The 20,343-nt window shown below is 38.5% G+C and overlaps 4 protein-coding genes across 5 annotated transcripts in view; 3 read left to right on the top strand and 1 right to left on the bottom strand.

The window, feature by feature from the left end:
• The window catches only part of LOC149621289 (uncharacterized), a 115,325-nt gene that overhangs the window by 4,815 nt on the left and 90,167 nt on the right, over positions 1-20,343 (top strand). The window lies entirely within an intron of this gene.
• Positions 487-19,973, top strand: LOC149621297 (uncharacterized). 2 transcript variants are annotated; one of them, XM_089855264.1, is made up of 7 exons: positions 487-743; positions 812-883; positions 5,214-5,345; positions 5,436-5,572; positions 6,299-6,387; positions 6,483-7,130; positions 19,289-19,973. In XM_089855264.1, the coding sequence occupies exons 1-7, from the start codon at positions 678-680 to the stop codon at positions 19,534-19,536; spliced, it is 1,392 nt and encodes a 463-aa protein (XP_089711390.1). In that variant the 5' UTR covers positions 487-677; the 3' UTR covers positions 19,537-19,973. The 2 variants fall into 2 exon arrangements, with proteins under 2 accessions (XP_089711390.1, XP_089711389.1); XM_089855263.1 differs by lacking the exon at positions 19,289-19,973 and adding an exon at positions 17,780-18,805.
• Positions 8,601-9,611, top strand: LOC149621299 (uncharacterized). Its single transcript, XM_089855268.1, has 2 exons — positions 8,601-9,018; positions 9,094-9,611. Exons 1-2 carry the CDS (start codon positions 8,675-8,677, stop codon positions 9,515-9,517), a joined length of 768 nt encoding a protein of 255 aa, XP_089711394.1. The 5' UTR covers positions 8,601-8,674; the 3' UTR covers positions 9,518-9,611.
• Positions 10,396-14,353, bottom strand: LOC149621298 (uncharacterized). Its single transcript, XM_089855256.1, has 4 exons — positions 13,457-14,353; positions 13,257-13,385; positions 13,005-13,201; positions 10,396-12,826 (listed from the first exon to the last, which is right to left on the bottom strand). Exons 1-4 carry the CDS (start codon positions 13,707-13,709, stop codon positions 10,472-10,474), a joined length of 2,934 nt encoding a protein of 977 aa, XP_089711382.1. The 5' UTR covers positions 13,710-14,353; the 3' UTR covers positions 10,396-10,471.

Genomic DNA, 20,343 nt, shown 5'->3' with positions numbered 1-20,343 from the left:
ATGGCAACTACGTTCTCCGAGCATCCTCGCTGTTTCGGTATGGGGTAATACGGTACGAAAACGTCAAAGATGCCCATTATGTCATAAAAATAGAAACTACTCTCATACAAATACAATGGTGCTACGCGGCAGAACTTAATAATCAACTATGGAAGGGTAGTTGCGTCCGCAAGGTACTCCTGGAGACTTTCATTGCCGCACATGTCCCACCAACATTTTACTCCAGCCCACTATCTCCTCCAAGTTAACTCATTGAGCTTCCATGGAGCAATGAAAATGGGAGAAGTATTTGAGGCCACCAGTTAAAGACCGTTTCTGCAGAATCAAGGTCTGCAATTTTTATTGTTCCTTGATAGCGCTCATTCGCCTTGAAAAGTTCATATTTAGAATTGAATAATTCTCTCTTTGAAGCACTTTATTTAAAATTTCAAAAGGGAAATTAGGGAATGCTGGCAGCGTGCCGCCCTTGTACCGTCGTCTGCTACCGTGACTGCTACACAATTTAAACCGAAACTGGCCCCAACCTGAATGGGTTTTGAATTTTCGCATTCAATTTTAGTATTCTATAACTTACAGCCTTTCTGTCTTCCCTCTCAATTTATTTGGCAACATTGGGGGAATGATTTTCGTAAAAGATTTTGTTTGTATTTGATAAAATAGTTCTAGTTTGAAAAGTTATGTCTTTAGAGTCAGACATTTCGGAAATGAGTTTAATAAGTCTTCAAAGGGTGGCGCTTAAAGAGGTACTTGAGAAATTATCCGTGGTTTACACAGGAATTTTAAATTTCAAAAAACTGGACTTTGTTTATAGGAAATGGAGGCGAATGATTGTAACTGTGATCATTTAAGCAAAGATGATCAAATAAAGCAACTAAAAGCCAAGGTGAGTTTCAAAGCCTATAGCGTTTTGGCCAGTACAGCATGAGCCATCCAATCTAGTATCCCTTTAAAGCGAGTCTCGGCTGTGACTGTGGTTTAGTGTAAAAAAACGGCACTAGATGCTCCCATAGTCGAGGGGTGGAGTTGACTGACCCAATAAGCTTATCAAAGACTAGGTCTAGCTCCGCCCTTGAGGACGATTTCTGATTGGTTCCTGCCTTTGGCTACATATAATTGGTGTGTGGAAGGTTAATCCTTGGATGAAGAATAGTTACACTTGGATATATCAGTCGACAAATTTTATGACCACAAATCAGACTTGTAAATAGGGGGTACCAGGGAGCCTGTGACACCCAAGAAAATTCACAGGACACCCTGAAAAAATATTTTTAGGGGGGTCGGGTACCACCCGGGTACCCTGAAAAATTCGAGGCGATGATAACTCTCCCCCATAACTACAGACCAAAACAGCTCTCAAAAAAGGAAAAAAAATAAATTAGTTCAGCTAGCTAGCTAATTGGACCAAGTCATCTTGCGACTTATTGCCACTTATCTAACGCCTTAACAATGCATAGAATTGACGAATAGGCCTGTAACTGATTCGCTGTAAAAGCGAGGTTACAGAGTGAAATAATGAGCTCAAAACCAATAATGATATGTTTGAACTCTTTTATTAGGTTCAGGGGTTAGTAGGGTTACAGAATATAATTAAATAAATAAATAACAAAATAAATGATAATGGCTATTTACAATGTATGTGATAGGATGGGAAGTGAGAGCGCCAGACTAGGGGTGTGCCTTTCGGAGGTAGCTAATAAAGCATCACTTACTAGGGTTGAAGTAGAGCCATTTGTGTCCCAAAGTAGGTCTACTGGAGTGATGGCACGAACTGAGAGAGTTAACGCGCGAAGACTAGTCATTACGGACTATATCACTGGATTGCCTCGTAGAAGGTCAATCTACCCTACATCTAAACAGGTTAAAGGCCCGTTCGCAAGCGCGCGAGAAGCTGAGAGTGGAAGCGAGTCTGTCTTCTCGCTCGCAGATCCGTATCTCGCATACGCTCTCTGCCGTCGGAATCAGCTGCTATATTTTTGTTCACAAGAAAAGCAGATCGTCCCTCGCGAGTCGCAAGAAGCTGAAGTTGTTCGAAAATTAAAATGGAGGAGGATGCGGAAATAGTACGAGCTTGGGTCATTAAATTGCTCTTATTAAAGAAAAAAAACATTATTAATAAAAGAAAAAACTAAAATTATAAATAAAAATACGTTGGTGGGTGCATCCCATTTGGATGTAACGATAAGAAGGATATTTTCGTACTTTGGTAAGATTTTAGCTTCATAGCAAAGGCTTAGGTATTTTATAAGCCGCGATAAATGATTCTTGAACAAAAACTTTAAAAATGTGCAGCATGTTTTGAATTTAGTACCTATATTTTAATTCAAATATATTGGTAGCTGTTGCAAAATATTTCCATTTCTTTTTTCTGTTTTAAAGACGACATCACAGACTGTTTAATCAAATCGAAAGACTTTATGCTAGCAGGCGCTTGTTTCTGGTTTACGCGTTAAATGGGGGTGAAAAGGGGGAAAAATTGACGCTGATTTCAGAAAATATCTATCCGAGATAGATCGTTGCGAGATGCCGAGAAGTGATGATCCGCTCTCGCAATAGCGCCGTCATCGCGCTTGAGAACAGCTGGTAGAATTGCGAGAATCGCATTTAGAGTACGGTTTCAGCTTTCAGCTTTCAGCTTGAGCTTCTCGCGCGCTTGCGAACGGGCCTTAGCTTAGATGGTGAATACGGCCTACGGGCCTACCGCACTAGCTAACTAACTCTCAACTAACACCAACAACTATCCTAGATAAACTGCCACTATCAGGATACTATCATGATGACTAATGAAACAGACTGCTTAACAGACTGCAACAAGATGAGACTGTACTCTGACTGTACTCTGACTCTAATGCACAGCTGACCCGACTTTATATAGCCCTAGCAATAGGCTTGGCTCAATATAGGGGGCGCTCACCAAAGGTGCAATATGAGACGCCACCTATCCCACTCATGTTCAACTAATCTATTATAAGGTTAAAAAAAGTCTTACTATAAAAACTTAAGATTAGAGAGCAAGGGGAGCCGGACATAAGCTTAGCTATGTGTGATTGTGAAGGCTCAGTAGCGCATCCGCTACAGGCCTATTTCCCCTCAAATCTGTAGACGGAATGCATCCTTCCCTCCCTCACATTTTGTTTTGGGCTTGCTCCCTTACTCCCTAGCCTCTGTTCCCTTCACTCCCTTTAGGCGAGTGTGACGCAGTTTTTAGGATCAAGAGTTCCAGGCTCAGTTGTCCACTAGGGAGCCCCGGGTACCCAAGAAAATTGGGCTTTGGGGGGAGGGGGGGTCGAAGAAATGATCACTATTTACAAGTCTGCCACAAATGGCTTACGCGACCTTCGCGCCGCGTAGTGTGAAAATCTTGAAACTCCCGTAACAAACAAGAAACACGTGTTTAGTTTAGCCAAGGCCTAAGGCTATTTAAACATCAACTTTACTGGTTTCTTTTATTATAGAAGGTAATTATATTTAAAGTATAAAGTCACCTACTATAATAATTAGAAGAATAATAGTTCATCTTTAAAACTTCCATAATCATAAATCACCGCATAAACAAAAGCCACTGAAAACGATCTTAACCCTAACCGCCGTTTATTTTTCAAATTCAAACGGAATCAGAGCAGAAGACGTAACAAACGGAAACCACAGCCGGTAAAAACAGCTTGTCGCGTTACCAAATTTCGAACCCCTCTAATGCGCATCCGCGACCGCGGCCAGAAGCACACGTTATACTTAAAGTGACCATACGTCCCGGTTTAGCCGGGACAGTCCCGGTGTCCCCGAAGAATGCCTCGGGACACTAAAAAATCCCGTTTTCTGGAAATTGTCCCAGTTTTGATTATCGCGCGGTATATGTAATTATGTATTCTGCTAAATATTTCTTCAAATCTGTGAACAATGTCAAGGTGACTTGTGTAGTTTTTCTAGTGACGAGTGAGTCTTCTTTTATTCAAAATACCTAAACGCAAATGCGTATTTAACGACAACCTTCAAAAGAGTTAGTTAGGCGCCAAGTTTATCAAAATTTAGCTCTTTCATCGAGATCAAATTTATAGACAGCGAAATTGCGGAGCTCGCTTCGCTCGCTCTGAATTTTTAAACATAATATTTTCAATAGGCTTTGCTTTTCAAAGTAAAATCCGATTAGTTTTTTTGAGATTTTTCTACATAGCTAAAATAGGTTTACCTATGAGGATTTTTAGTACTATATTTCCTATAAAAACACACTTTCTTTTCAATAATATCATAATTCATATTTTCTATTAGGAATTAAAATTTTTGGCTGAGCTCCCTGGTGTTGCCTTGGGCCCCAGCCCCCCTGAGAAAAACAATGATCGGCGCCCCTGCTTAAAATCATCACCAGACCTCCATGAACAAATCTGTGCTTCAGAAAAATATAAGAAAGACAATATCAACCCTTGGAAAAATCTTAGTTGTGTTTACTTCAATCCGAATTTTAGTTTGTTTCTAGTGTTTACAAGCCGTCCCGGTTTGGGGTAAAAAATAAATGGTCACTTTAGTTATACTACGAGTGATATATCCAAGTGTAACTATTCTTCATCCAAGGTTAATCAGTGTGTTACGGGCGCCACAGAAGCTGATATTTGCCTTAAAGTATAAATCGCAGTAGAAAAACCTTAAGTAAACCAATGTTTATTGGTGGGTGATTAGAAACACCATAAGCCTATCACACATCCCTCGACCATGCCCACACACACAAACTGCAGCCTTGCTTATAGTTCTAGCGAAGCTACCGCGCCCCCAAACCATGGATTAACTAACGCCAACTACATGTTCTGAATCATTCTTTGATTCCCCTCTTCATTCCCCCAATTTATTGAACCAAAACGGATGTAGATAGCGCCATCTCTCGGCAAAATAAATCGTTTTTTTCCCAATTTAGGCAGTATTTCAATCTTGACGTCATGGACCACGTGATATTTGGTCCAATTTTCTTATTTAACTAACTGTTAAGGATAGTAGTTGCTGCTAGGGGGCGTTTGGAACATGCATGCTTCATCTTTTGGGGGGAACGAACTTTCCCTAGCATTAGTTAATCCATGCCCAAACCTCTGGTGGCGCCCTTGACGAAAAAACCCCTTCTGATCCCCCCCCTTTGTTGACGTCACTGGTTTCCCTGTTTTCTTTCTGGACGCTTTAAAAGACATTCTGCGTATAAGAAAGTCCTATTTTGTAATGCAGTCTATTTTTTTCAGTGTAATGGTTTAATATCAAACATGAAAGAAGTGAGAATGACAATTTTGTTTACGATAAATAAGAAACTGGACGAAATTGAAAGGCTCAATGGGGTCATCAAGGAGTTGGAAAGTGAAATCAAGGATCTGATGGTTTGTAACATTCTTCAGTTTCGTAGTCGATGTGAAAGAGAATCGGGTTAAAAGTATTAGTTCAATTATTGTTAATTGTTTATAACGTAGGAGGAAAGTGGAATACACGAAAGAGCCAACATTGAACGCTTGAAATCAGAACCTGTTGAAAATGATTTAGGACTGAATGAACAGGAATTATCTCATCCTGTTCTGATAAATCAACAAACAGAAGAACAAATACAAAGGTATTTAAAGCAAAAAACCAATGAGAACTTGTCAACGAGGGCGGAGCTAAAACTAGCCTTTGCTTATGCTAAGCTAAGCAGGCCGGTCAACTCCACCCCTCGACTATGGGAGCATCTAGTGTCATTTGTTTGAACTAAACCATAGTCAAGTCTCGGCTATGGTTAAGTTTAAGCTCAAGCATAGTTTTTTATTTCACTGACTTATTGTCGTCCATAAAAATTGATTCGTTAAGCCTTGCCCTGAGAATCGTGAATAAAATCAGAAGTATGCAATGCTTCGAGGGAGAAGTGGGGTAATTGTAACATGATTCTTCCCAACATCATTTTATATTTGGAGCAAGGTTACTATTAAACCGAATCACACGCGTTAAATAGTTCCCTCATTATTACTCTATTGGCGCTTAACTATTTGCCAAGGCGCATGCATGCGCTTGTGGTCATTTTTGTCCCATCCACGTCAAGACAATCAAGGTTTGTGCAGAGTTGATTGCTGAGGATTTAGCAAATACCAAACAGTTATAGACTTCACCCCACGTTGTGATGCCCATCTGAAGTTTGTTGAGCAGGAAAGCAAATGTTCAAAAAGGGGTCCTTCGCCTGGGAAGAATCATGTTATGTGACATAACTAAAGAGTGTCATCCTTTTTCTGCTGTCCCCTTCTGATAAAATGTATTAATCTTTTATTGCTGTTGCTACATCAGTTTTGACGATTTTTTATTTGGATAGTTCGCAAAGTATACCAGCTGAGATTAGCAACAACATTTACCAAAGTCTGATTAAAGTGGAAGCCACGAACCTCGAGCAATTTGGGATAGGTATGGTGTCACATTATTGTGATTCTGACACGCAACCTGATGTAGTTCCAGTTTGATGAAACTATTAGGGTTATTTTTTCGTTTTGATCATCAAGGTTCGTTGGTAAAAGCCGAAGGTGCTTGCAATATCGAAGGAACGCTGACTGAAGAAGACATTAAGGAAGAATCACCTGAATGTGACGCGGAGATTGGCAAAGGAGACACGTCCCAAACTAAAACTACCTCAAAAAATGCGCGTTTTACAACGCGAATTATGAAACTATGTATTCCTGAACTCAAATGCCGTGACGGTGTTCCTTTACTTAACCTTGAGGGCGAAGCGCAGTTCGAAATGTCTCCTGTCCCAACGACAGATTCGCCTCCCGAGAACAATCTTAGCGTTAACAATTCTTATCCCAAATCACGAATTTCTTCGACCAAGAGAGGAAATGAGAGAATAGCAACTCGATCCAAGAAATTGTGCCTTGAAAAACATGGGGAATTGTCGTCGCTTGACGCAGATAAGGAAAGCAATTCTCTAGAAGAAGCTCTAGAGAAGAATCTTGATGATAACCAGTCCAAAAACACCTTGACCGATTCAAAGAAAACTGATAATAGACAAAATCAAACTTGCTTGCCAAGCGATTTACCAGAAGAACCGATTGAAGTTGAAGATAATACTTCAGTGTCCAGCTCTGATACACCCGAAAGTAGCTCGTCAAGTAGTTCCGAAAGTAATACAACTCCTGCCAGTTCGGAAATTGGTAAGTCATTTTACGCTTAGGGTCAGCAACGATTTTTGGGACTGGAACATAAGACTCAAAAATCGTCAAAATTGACCCACTTACGGTAGAAACCTCACCAAAAACAGAGGATATTTTCGGAATTTTCTAGTGGTAGTTCCCCTAACAGGTTTTTTAACCCCGTTCTTTCTAACCCTGATTACTTTCTGTCTTCCCTGGGATTTTTCAACCTCATCCTCAATCTTTAGCATGTTAAATCTTAAGTTTCTAAAAATTCTGTCTCATTTAAATTAATACGTTTTTAACTTTAAATTTAAACGGAAAATTGTCCCTACTAATAATATTAAGCTCAAAATTTGATTGCCTAAATTCAGCGGTTGAGCCTGAACTCCGTGGCCACCGGAGGAGACAAAATTCCCTTTTAAAAATGCAGGTACCCGGCCGTCCTTGGTGTCTTAAGGAGCCCAAGCAAACGTTGCTCAGATTGATAAGACCTTAGTGCTTTACTCCCAATGGTCTTTGAAACTGTGAATAATTTCACCTAAAGAATATTTTAGAGACCATACTCCGTCTCTATAGCAGTTCTCGAATCTATGCAAGCAAAGAGAATATACCAAGAGGAGCAGAAAGTCTAGCCTTTCACAAGGCTTTTGAAAGGCTCGGCCACAGTTTTGGTCGTAACTAGATCCGGTTTGTGTTGATTGGCTAAGCAGCGACGCCTTTTATCGGTTAATTATGTCGACTGCTCATTTTTGGTGGTGGCTACAGGGCCGGAAATATGAAAAAATTCTTATAGGACACGTGTCCAGTGGCCCCTCTATTTGACTGGAAAATTTACTAGTTGCTCCAAATTCAGAGCCGGTCCCTTTTTACAAAGTTTCTGCTCCTCTTGGTATATTCTCTTTGATGCAAGTGGTTAATCGGTTCTTGAGGTAGTGTCGAAGGAACCGCGTCACCGAATAATTGTCCTTCGCGTGCTAGGACTGCAGGGCCGGAAATAAGAAAAAATTCTTATAGGACATGTGTCCAGTGACCCCCTGTTTGACTCCAAAAATTTATTGGACATTTTCCACTGGAGTGTGCAAAAATAGTGTCGCATCTCATAGTCAATGTATCAAAACTTCGCAAAATGTATTGGTCAAAATGTCCAGTGACCCCCTTAGTTTTTAGAAAAATTATGGGACATTTTAAAATTTTATTGGACAATGTCCAGTGTCCTGCGTTTCAAATATATCGTGTAGCTCACCTAGGCCCAAGATGCATACTTTGTGTGTGAAGCCTTACCTCTTTTGGTCTTACTGATAATAATAATAACAGGAGTTCATACCGGAGTGATGAAATGAGCTCTAATAGTGGCGCGCATTTACCGACGCGTGACGTTTCCGCGATACCTTTACGCTCTCTAGTGGGAGAATCAAATACTACCATAGGAATGTGATTGAAAGCATGAAAAGCGACACCTAGCGTTAGGGGCGGGGGTAGGCTGCGGAATAATAGGCCAATCATAGGTTCTGTTACAAATTTGAAATTATATCGTCTGCTAAACAGCTGAGATCGGTATTGCAATGGAAGTAAAATTTGATTTTGAAGAATTTAAATCGTTCCTATTAATTAAATCGGAAGAAGAGTGGCACATAAGTAAAAATGATGTTAGGTGCGATGTAAATGTTTACATTCTACAATCATGTGAGGCCAAAAACCTAATATTAAGGATGGTCCACATCTTCAAAGACTCTATGAAGTTGAAAGAGGGGAAAGTCGACGTTTTGGATTACATCAACTCTGCCAATACATACAGAATATCATTTTATGAGCATTTTCTAAAGATTGGTGAAACCTCCAGTGGCACAAAAATTCTGAAAGGAGATATCCAGGAGTTATTTAACTTTTACATATTCAGTCTCTTCAAGTAAGTTAAGGTTTACGCCACAAACTGCCTAAAAGCAATCCAGGTAATAATAACCTAATGACCACTATACCATAGTTTTCTAAAAACGAAGCTGAAAGCCACCCTAAACATGGATGTTCTCGAGAACATAGAGCTGAAAGAAGAGTCACTGAGTTCACTATTGAGAATGGGAGGTGGTGCAATAGGAGAAATATTTCAGGTAGCTAAGAGGAACAAAAATGGAAACGTTAAAACGACTGCGTTACAACGAGTCCGTCAAGTTAAACTATATAACTTGTGTTTCACCGTGAGCATGACAAAAAAAGAAAAGGAAGCATTCCTACCAGTAGAATTAAAAGCTCGAGATAATGGTGGTCTCTTCTTTCCTAAAATGCAGTTCCTACCATTTTTAAAAGAATTAAATAAAATAGTGAAAACAAATGCGAATGAAAAGTCCTTGAATTTTCATGGAAAACAAATGATTCAAGTAAGACTATATTCTCACCATATTTATAATTAAACATCAATAACTTAGGACATGAACTCTTACTATAGGTTTGCTTCGACGCTGTGATGAGAAGCGATAACTTACGGTCTTTGTTTTACGAGGGTTTGTCAGCTATAAACTGTCCTCAAAATAAGCTTTTTTCACGAAGAGATACAGACGAGTTTTTTTCCCATTGGAGACGTAAATACACTCATGCTAGAATTCAGGATTTTATCGGGCACCGGACCAAAAAAATATGCAAGGGAGGTCACACATTGCGAGATAACCTTTACAGCATGGTGAAGAAATCCAAAAATTTAAACTGTGAAGGTAAGAAAAGGACTACTAAAGAAGCAAAACCAAGGAATAAGGGAACAAAAGATAGTAAAAAGGAAGCAAAACAACACAATCTAGTCAGGAAATCCTTAATAAGTGAAAACACGAAACAAAATCTAAGAAAAAAAGAGAATAAGTCTAAGAAAAAAGAAAAAATAAGGAATGTGGGAAGGAAAGACCAGAAGAAGAAAGAAACAACACAACCCAAAAATCTAGTCACAAAACCTTTAATAAGTGAAGGCGCAAATAAAAATGTAAGAAAGAAAGGTGCTAAAACAAATCAGAAAAATAAACGTGAAATCAGAAAAATAGTTGGAAAAGAACTATCACAAAAACGAAGAGTCTTTGAGTTGAAAGAACGTGACGTAACACAGAGCAAAGAAACTAGCGAGGAGGAAGAAGTCATAGCATCGTCAACATTTTCTTTATCGGGAATAAAACGTTTAACACCAAAGCGGTTGAAATTAGACACTGCTGATGGCCAGATGAATGAAACTAGAGTAATAAACCCTGAGATAACTAAAGAAGTCCCTAAGTCCAGATTTTCAATGCAATTACGTAAGAGGGTTGTTTAAAGTGATTTTCTTTATTGAACAGTCAATATTTGTACAAAATTCATTGTGATAAATTTTAACATAATTTTCAAGTCATTTATAAAAAGTTCAAAACCTGATCTCTATAGTTGTCGTTGCTGCTTTTAGAACTTCTAATATTAGATTTAATTCTTACAGCTTTCTGGGCAGAGGGGAAATTAATACCACTGAGTTTACTTCCAGTAGCGTACTTAAGCTGGGAAAAAAGGGACTCGATCGCGCTTCCGTTTACTCTAACTGGTGTAATGAAGTTGTCAGGATAACGGGTAGTAAAATCGTCTACTAGCATTTCAAATCCAAATACAGTTATTCGTAGTAAGTCCCACGTTTGCCAAGACAAAAAAACGTCTTGTTTAGGATCTCTTAAATTTATTTCCGGGTCAGATTCCAAAATTTCTGTTAGCCAGTCACAAAAATATTTGTATCCATCTTTTATAGATGAAATAATTGGATCATTAACGCTATAAACATGTTTGTTATTGAGGAGACCACTTTCAAAAATTTGGCTGCACGCTAACAAGTAACGGTAGCACTCGTGAGCTTCCAACTGGTTTAATTTTTGGCATCTTGGCAAAGTAAGGTCTTGACTAAAAGCCAAAAGTTCGGCTAACACTTCTTGCTGTTGCATTATTTTAGACGGTTTAACATTTAGCCTTGTCCATGGATCGCGGATAATGTAACTGTCATGAAGTCGCGGGACGCTTCTTATTAGACCATTTTCCGCCCGTTTATCATCTCTCATTTTAATTTGACGAATTTGATTCCAGCCAAAGTTCACGCTATTTCTGTGAAAGCTTTTAGTTCCATTTTCTCTCGATGAATGAAGTGCTGAAATTAGACTTTTGAGCTCATGCGAGGGACAGATTACGAAATAAATTTTTCTTTCAGGTTCGCATGGGTTGGGAAAATAGGGCTCAATTTTGTACTGGTTTTTAGCTTGATCAAGAACTGACCCAAACGAGGCATGCTGATTCATGAGACCTTTAATAGTTGATAGGTTGCTGGCAGCGCCGTCGCAAATCAAGCCCATTGTTCTAAATCCATAACTAGAAAATGCACGGATGCTCTCAAGAATGCATCCTCGCAAAAAGTCTTGTTTTACGGAAGACGAAAAGGAAAAATACGGGCCAATAACATCAAATCCAGAAGAGAGGTCGCGCCAGAGAAATTGTAGTATGTATTGGGTTGGAGAAGGAGTACCGTTCCTTTGAAGAATATCTTCGAGCATCGGGTATTCATCTTCATCCATGGCAAAACCAATAAATTCGTGGTTTTTTGAGTTCCATATCACCTTTTCAATAACTTTTACTTCATCCAGAATTAATATCCCCTCACCATTTGGTAGTGGCTGTCGGTATTCTTCCTTTTGCCTCTTTAAGGCTTTGTACATGGTCTGTTGCTGGAATAAATACTCGTGGTTAACACCTGTCTTGTTGTTGAACACTTTAGAACGTTTCTTCAAAGTACTTATGCACGGAAGTTTAATGATATTAAGCGATTGTAATGCTTGATACGCTGATGGGCTCCTACTGAATACTGCTAAAGCCACGCGAATGCTGACGGAATTCCAGTTGTTTCCAGTTTTGCTTAGGTTGTTGTTTAGTTGATCTCCGAAAAAGGCTTTCTTTTGGTCAAGCAATGAACGGTTATTGTCACTTTCCCATATTTGTTTTATAGAGTCAGCACACTTGCCGGTACTTGCAATCGCTGCGTCTACTTCTTCTTGAAAATCAGTACTAAGAAGGTTAAACATTGATTCCATTTCCTTTGACTGTTCATCGTTTAAAAGAATCTGACGATGAGCTAGTTGTTCTTCCAGCTTTTTGACTCTCAAGCTTAAAGTATTTCTATCTTTTCTGACTCTATTCAAGCGATACTTTCTACTTCTGGGAGTGAGTTGAGATATGGGATAGTTACTTCCAATACTACGGCGCTTATTTTGTCTCGTTGGGGTTTCATCGAGCTTTCTTTTCTTGGAACGTGAAATGTACTTGGAAATATTCCTACAGCTTTTACATTGCAAGGACTTCGACTTCTTTTCACCGTTTAAAAACCACACGGTACAATCTTTGCCTTGATCTCTCTTGATGGGGCTAAAACATTCGATGATGTTTTCTTTCGCATAGCTTTCCGAAACACACTTTTTTATCTGATCTTGCTCAAAAAGAATACCGGGACAAAAGCTAAAATTATTTCCAGCTACCACGTCCAAGTTCCGTAAGATGTCATCTTCATATATATCACCACCCAGAATTACATTACTTTCAACTACCGGTTTAAACACAATAAAAAGGCTGCACTTTCCAGACTCTGTTACCGAGAGTGTCACTGGTTCAATATCAATCCCAAATATTCCACAAATGTTCGAGTTCGTGACTAGGATGGTGTCTTCATTCCGTATATTTTTTAGAATCTACCAAAGATAAAATATATTATCATCATTGTAGCTTTGCTGAAGCTCCAAATATCATTAAAGGGGTACTGATACAAAGTTATCAATATATTTAGGATATGGGATTTTAGCTAAGCCTCATTTTTCAATCAAGGTTTTTGGACGAAGCATTTAAAGTTTATTGAAAACGGAGCATTACTCTGTATGACAACGATAAAGTTTCCGCTCCTTTAACCACGAAACCAATAACTGGCGCAAGATCTTGATTAGGTTCTCCAGAAACACAGCTTTGGGAAATCGGAGTTATGCCAGTCTTTCGCTGAGGGTATGGCACTGATGACATTGTAAATTTATCATTTTCAAGCAATCTCGTTTCATCAGCTTGCACACCAAAATCTGAAAATAACTGACATCACAACCAGATATTTCACATCAGAGCAGTTAAACTTACCAGTTGTTGAAGGTCGTATTAAACATTGGGTTGAAATTGTTTTAGAAAATTGGGTTAAGTTTATCTGAGTGCTGATATGTCTTTTCAACACCGTAGGTTCACATCTTAAGTGTTTTTGGGTACTACAACCTGTATTATTTACTGTAGTTAGTTAATTAAGTTTCATTTCACACCAAATCGCAATGTACTGGCCTACTTACCTTCGGTTGGAACTTTGACTAAGCTTTCTTCAAAGTTTTTAAATTTAATTCTGCCTCCAACGTTAACATTTTGTGCTTGGCTTGATTTGTAAACAACGCCAAGGCTTAACTCGGAAGGCGTACTAGGTTTAAAAGAAGTAACTTGAACGGTTTGAGTAGACTGACTTTTATACTTTACTGGATCTTCTCTTAGGTAAAAGTTGCACTGCGTTAACTTATTTAATTTAATCTTATCCCTAATTACGTACGCCATGCCGATAGTCCGATACCGACAACTTTAACCCTAACAGCTGATTTTCCACGGTATCCGAGCTCAGCTCCCACAAAACTATAGAATGCTAGCCTTTTTGCTAGGTAGACAGGCTTCTTTAGGGAAACCCAACAAGACAGAGAACGGGTGAAGGTTTTTGCTATTGCACTATGAAGCCAGTAAAATATTAGTGTCGCCAGTCTATGTTAGTTAGTCTTTACAAAATCAAAATGTAAGAAGGCTTTCGATTGGTCAGAGCAGTTCATGTGATCAAAGCTTTTTTACCCAGAGTCCCTTGGAAGAAATGAGAGGCGAGGTTAGTAACCGGTAAGAGCTTTCCACCCCAAATTTGATTTTAGAGACGAGGAGAGAGGTTTTTGTGACGTCAGGCGTCTACAAATGCGAATTTAATAGCCCGCGTGTTATGTATTTCACTCCGGTATGAACTCCTGATAATAATCTAAGCTTTGTCTATGAAGGGATTTCCACATAAGCCTGTGGCTTGTTTACAGGTGGGTCTCTTTACAATGCATAGAGGGGTGGTGGCTAGCAGACTTGTAAATAGGGGGTACTGTACCAGGGAGCCTGTGACACCCAAGAAAATTCACAGGACACCCTGAAAAAATATTTTTAGTGGGGTTCGGGTACCTCCCGGGTGCCCTGAAAAATTCGGGTCGATGAGAGCTCTCTCCCATAACCAAAGAGGAGGGAAATAGGGAGAGATAATCGCATAGGCAGCCGTGATCCATCCGTATTGAGAAGAGGGGAAAATTTGTGAGACGCGGCGGCTCTTAACGCGCACCTTATTCGCGCACAGTTGACGTTATTGGTTCTCCTCTTTCGGGCTACTACGTTTATTTACCTTCGTCCACTAGGGTCTAGGGAGCCCCGGGTACCCAAGAAAATCCTGCTTTGGGGGGGGGGGGTCGGGAGCCCTGTGAAATTATCACTATTTACAAGTCTGGTGGCTAGCCCCTATGCCACAGCTAACCTACAGCGCCCTATACTAACTATTACCGTTAACCTCTGCAAGTTTTAATGGAAAGGAGAAACTGGGTTAGACCGCGGAGGAAAACCCCTTTTAACAAGCGGGGAGAGACCTTGCAAACTCTAATAATGAAATATGAAACTATCTATTATTGAAAATGTAATGGATACCATTTGTAATATATTGAAAATGACTTAATGTAAAATACCGCCCACATATACCTCCTGCCTTCGCCAAGCCAAAACTGGAGTTCGTAAGGAAAGTCACCTTGTAGGGGAACCACTGTACCCGCTTTAAGGTAAACATCCTTGAGATTTGGGGGGGGGGGCTTTCGGCAAAATAATGTTATAGTCGTTGCAAACTATACAAGACGATTTCTTTTCTTCTGACTCAATCGTTGCAATAAGTAAATCGCGATTTTGTCACATACACCGCTTACACTGAGTGTCTACCTTCCTCGGCCATCATATCCTCAAATTATAATGATATCCGACTTATTGAAAATTTTCCACTTTCTCCACCATCATATTCTGCTCAAAAGGGTAACGCCAGTCAAAGTGCTTAATTTGGTGTTACGTGCTAACGAATTGCAGTTACTTGCATTTTAACTTGATCACCTTGAACCAAAAAAGAGGAGAGGACATTATAACGCCTTTCAATAACGGCAGCCATATCATTTTTCTTCCAATTTATTTTATCAGCATATTGCAATAGACTAAAACCTTAAATATTTTCTTAATAATTAACAACCATTAGTTTCCACTTTCTGATGGGTGAAATCTTCGGAGATAGTCATATCGATTCGGAGCGGTATTAATTTTGTTTTCCGAACTTGTGTTTTCTTTAACTTGGTGTAATTTTAGTACTCGGCATGACCGGTTTTATCAAGTGCTATTGAACATAGTAATGTGTTTGATTCAAATTGTAAGGAAGTTTCAGTTTGTTTGCTTTTTGAAGGGAAAATCCGAGAAGCAGCGTTCAACTCTTTGCAAATATTCTCCTGAATATAAAATTGATCTTGAACGTCACATTACAAATGGTACTGAAGAAAAACGCTTCAAACTTGATCAGTGTGACTATACTAGCTCCGAGAATGGTTCTTTGACCAGATGTGAACATTATTTAACTGCTCTGAGATCGACCTTGTTTGGCTTTCATCTTCCAAAAATCGCGAATGTGGGAGACACAGACTCCCTGCCGGAAAGTCAGGCCGAAAAATTCCGCTTTAAAGTTAGATGAAAACTAATCTTGGGCAAAAGCCGCTAATCTATGCTAATTTTCAGTCGTTGTGGTTGTAACATATTTATATGTATTGGACGAAACGTTCACACTTTTTATGTTATTTTTAAGATTCTCCATAATTTGAACTGTAGCACTTGAATAATGACACAAACCCTTAAAATGATCCCTTTCCCAAGGATCTTCACTCTTATCTTATCATCACTGGTGCTTATTTCGACCCAAAATACTTTGGCAATAGAGAGGGGGTGCCAGAATAAATTGGAAATTGGTAACGATTTGAACGTCCATCAGCGCATTCACAGTGGTGAAAAACCCTTCAAATGTGATCAGTGTGACTATGCTACTGCCCGTAAGTGTACTTCAATCGCACATCAATGCATTCATAGCGGTGAAAAACCCTTCAAATGTGATCAATGTGAATATGCCAGCTCACAGAGCTGTCATTTGAACGTCCATCAACGCATTCACCGTGGTGAAAAACCATTCAAATGTGATCAGTGTAATTATGCCAGCACGCATAAGAGTAGTTTAATAATATATCAACGAGTTCACAGTGGTGAAAAACCCTTCAAATGTGATCAGTGTGACTTTGGAAGCACTCGGAAGAGTAGCTTGATTGCACATAAACACATTCATAGGATAGGTACATATCGGGCTGTTTAACAAAGTTTCTTTAGATAACATGCAGGGAGCCTACGGGTCCTATAATTCCTATAAATTCCTATATTTTTGAAGCAGTCCTATATTATCCTATAATTTCATGAAAGGTCCTATAATATCCTATATTTTTGACTTAGTCCAAGTTTTCGTATAGTTTAGCATCAAATTTATCAAAATTTAGCTGTTTTTTATCGAGATCACATTTGAATAGACACCGAAATTAGGATTTTTTATATATTATATTATATTTAATTAAGTTCTTCTGAGTTTTCAAAGTAAAATCCAATTTGTTATTTTTTATTTTTTGAGATTTTTTCTACGTAGTTTAAGCCCCAAAATTGTATTATATATGAGCATTTTTCGTCCTATGTTTTCCTATAAAAACACATTTTTTTCTCCTATAAAATCCTATAATTCCGGAAAAAAAATTCCTATTTTTCCTATAAGGAATTTAAATTTAAGAGTGGGCTCCCTGTGTAATGTGCAATGCACATTAATGTTTAATTACAATTGTCTGCAAAGATTTAACGGCTCGGGCTGGATCGAAATTAAAATTCACACTAAGGCATAAAGCAGACTGTGCGTTGTCTTTAAATAGAGACTCAGACGGTTCTATAAGTTTGATTAATCGAATCAGGGGGAAAGCTTATAACTTCGCTATTAAAGAATGATATTTTTACCATAATAATTGATAAATCATAATTTGCTTCTTTCCTTACTTTATCTTCGTCATCACTTCTTGTGCTAGTTGGTTTCAGCAGAAACGAGAGAGACTGCAAAATTGTCGCCAAGCTTAACTTTACCGTTGAATTCGTACTTGTGTTTTTTCACTAGTTTGTAGGTGTTTAATGGCAGAACAGGGCTGTTCATATTGTCACGTATATTTTATTATACGTTTATTATGGGGAAGTTTACATTCTGTATTACACAAGTGTCTAACGTGGGATCAAGTTTGAATCGTCCACGTTCTCAACGCATATATTAGATTTGGTAAGGTCAGGTCTTTGGAAACCGCTGTTTCGATTCGGACATCGATTATTGTTTCTGAACTTGTTTTGTTTGCCTTTGTGTCTTTTTAAGCCTAAGCATAACCGCGTTATATCAATTGCCTTTAAACATTGAAATGTTTGTGACGCGAGTTGTTTGATATCATATGAGATTTTAATCTATTTCCTTTCTGTAGGAAAATCCAAGAAAAAATGTTCAACTCGATACAAATGTTCACCTGAAAATGAAAGGGAGCTTGAACTTGACATTCGAAAGGATACCAAAGAAAAGCGCTTCAAATGTGATCAGTGTGGCTATGCTAGTACGTGGAAGTCTCATTTGATCGAACATCAGCGCATTCACAGTGGTGAAAAACCCTTCAAATGTGATCGGTGTTACTATGCAAGTGCGTGGAAGGTTGATTTGATCATCCATCAACGAATTCACAGTGTTGACAAATGCTTTAAATGTGATCAGTGTGACTATGCAAGTGCGTGGAAGATTAAATTGATCAGACATCAAGGCATTCACAGTAGTGAAAAACCCTTCAAATGTGATCAGTGTGACTACGCAAGTGCGCGGAAGTGTAATTTGACCAGACATCAACATATTCACAATTGTAAAAAAAACCTTCAAATGTGATCGTCGTGACTATAAAGGTACGCAGAAGGTTCATTTGATCATACATCAACGAATTCATAGCGGCGAAAAACCCTTCATATGTGATCAGTGTGATTATGGCAGCACGCAGAAGATTAGTTTGATCAGACATCGTCGTTATAATCACATGGACTAATAAAATGGTTTGAAGTTAAGCATACTCAGCAATTTAAACCTTGGAAAGAACCATTTCAAAATGTGTCAATTTCGCAACGCTTTTTCATTTTCGTTTCACACATTGCTGTTCTTGACAACTGTAGTAGATGCTCACTAACAAAATGTTTTCGATCATAGAAAAATTATAAAAAACTAAAAAACCATTCGTGACGGATTTGTCACCGGACAGGCTACACGGTTTTACAAAATTGTGGAATGTAACAAGCCTAACTTCTTTTAACGGAAAACTGGTAGTAATACGATGTTTGTGTTAGTTATTTATAAAACCTTCACGACGATATTTAATGTAACCTTTTTTTAAAAAATATAATTAACAATATTTAATATGACAAATGGTGTATCAGTAATTATATCTTCGCTATTAAAGAATGATATTTTTACCATAATACTTGAATAATCATATTTACTTTAACTTCGTCATCACTTCTTGTTCTTGTTGGTTTCAACAGAAACGAGAGACTGCAAAATTGTCGCCAAGCTTAACTTTACCGTTGAATTCGTACTTGTGTTTTTTCACTAGTTTGTAGGTGTTTAATGGCAGAACATGGCTGTTCATATTGTCACGTATATTTTATTATACGTTTATTACGGGGAAGTTTGCATTCTCTATTACTTGAGTGTCTAACGTGGGATCAAGTTTGAATGTTCCACATTCTCAACGCATATATTAGATTTGGTAAGGTCAAACCTTTGGAAACCGCTATTTCGACTCGGACATCGATTATTGTTTCTGAACTTGTTTTGTTTGCCTTTGTGTCTTTTTAAGCCTAAGCATAACCTGTTATATCAATTGCCTTTGAACATTGAAATGTTTGTGACGCGACTTGTTTGATATCATATGAAGTTTTAATTTATTTCCTTTCTGTAGGAAAATCCAAGAAAAAATGTTCAACTCGATACGAATATTCACCCGAAAATAAAAGGGATATTGAGCTTGACATTCGAAAGGATATCAAGGAAAAACGCTTCAAATGTGATCAGTGTGGCTACGCTAGTACGTGGAAGTCTCATTTGATCGAACATCAGCGCATTCACAGTGGTGAAAAACCCTTCAAATGTCAGGGTTGCCACAGTACCTGGAAATCCTGGAAAACCTGGAAAAGTCAGGGAATTTAAAAATGGGCCGAAAAGGTCAGGGAAAAGTCAGGGAATTTTAAAAGTTTCGGCAAAAACAGGGAAAAGTCAGGGAATTTGATTTTAGTGGGTAAAATTTCTGGGAATGAAAGTTTCTCCTCATCCTCTCTTAACACAGAAAACTCTAGAGTAATCCTTAAAAATGTCTAGAATTGTTTTTGTAAAGTAAACGCCTTTAAAAAAGTCTCTTAGACTGTTATTTATAGTTAAAATGTTTCTTAATCATTTTGGTGCAACAAATACATTGGAAAACTTAATGTAGATCGAGGTTATTTAATTATAAGCACCACTTAAAACGTGCTGTAAACATTTACACTTTCGGCCTAAAAAGGTCAGGGAAAATCGCAGAAAAGGTCAGGGAAAACCTGGAAAAGTCAGGGAATTTGGTTCTGAAAATTCCGTGGCAACCCTGAATGTGATCGGTGTAATTATGCAAGTGCGTGGAACAGTGATTTGATCAGACATCAACGCATTCACAGTGGTGCAAAATTCTTCAAATGCGATCAGTGTGATTATAAATGCACGTGGAAGAGTAATTTGATCACTCATCAACGAAGCCATAGCGGTGAAAAACCCTTCAAATATGATCAGTGTGGCTATGCTAGTACGTGGAAGTCTCATTTGATCGAACATCAGCGCATTCACAGTGGTGAAAAACCCTTCAAATGTGATCAGTGTGACTATGCAAGTGCGTGGAAGAAGGATTTGAACAGACACCAACGCATTCACAGTGGTGAAAAATTCTTCAATCGCGATCAGTGTGATTATAAAGGCACGCGGAAGAGTAAT

The sequence above is a fragment of the Phalangium opilio genome, unplaced genomic scaffold, assembly GCF_054372755.1.
Source record: "Phalangium opilio isolate 3A_F unplaced genomic scaffold, DU_Popi_V2 ptg000209l_1, whole genome shotgun sequence".
Lineage (NCBI taxonomy): Eukaryota > Metazoa > Arthropoda > Arachnida > Opiliones > Phalangiidae > Phalangium > Phalangium opilio.
This window is presented reverse-complemented; position numbering and strand designations above follow the sequence as displayed.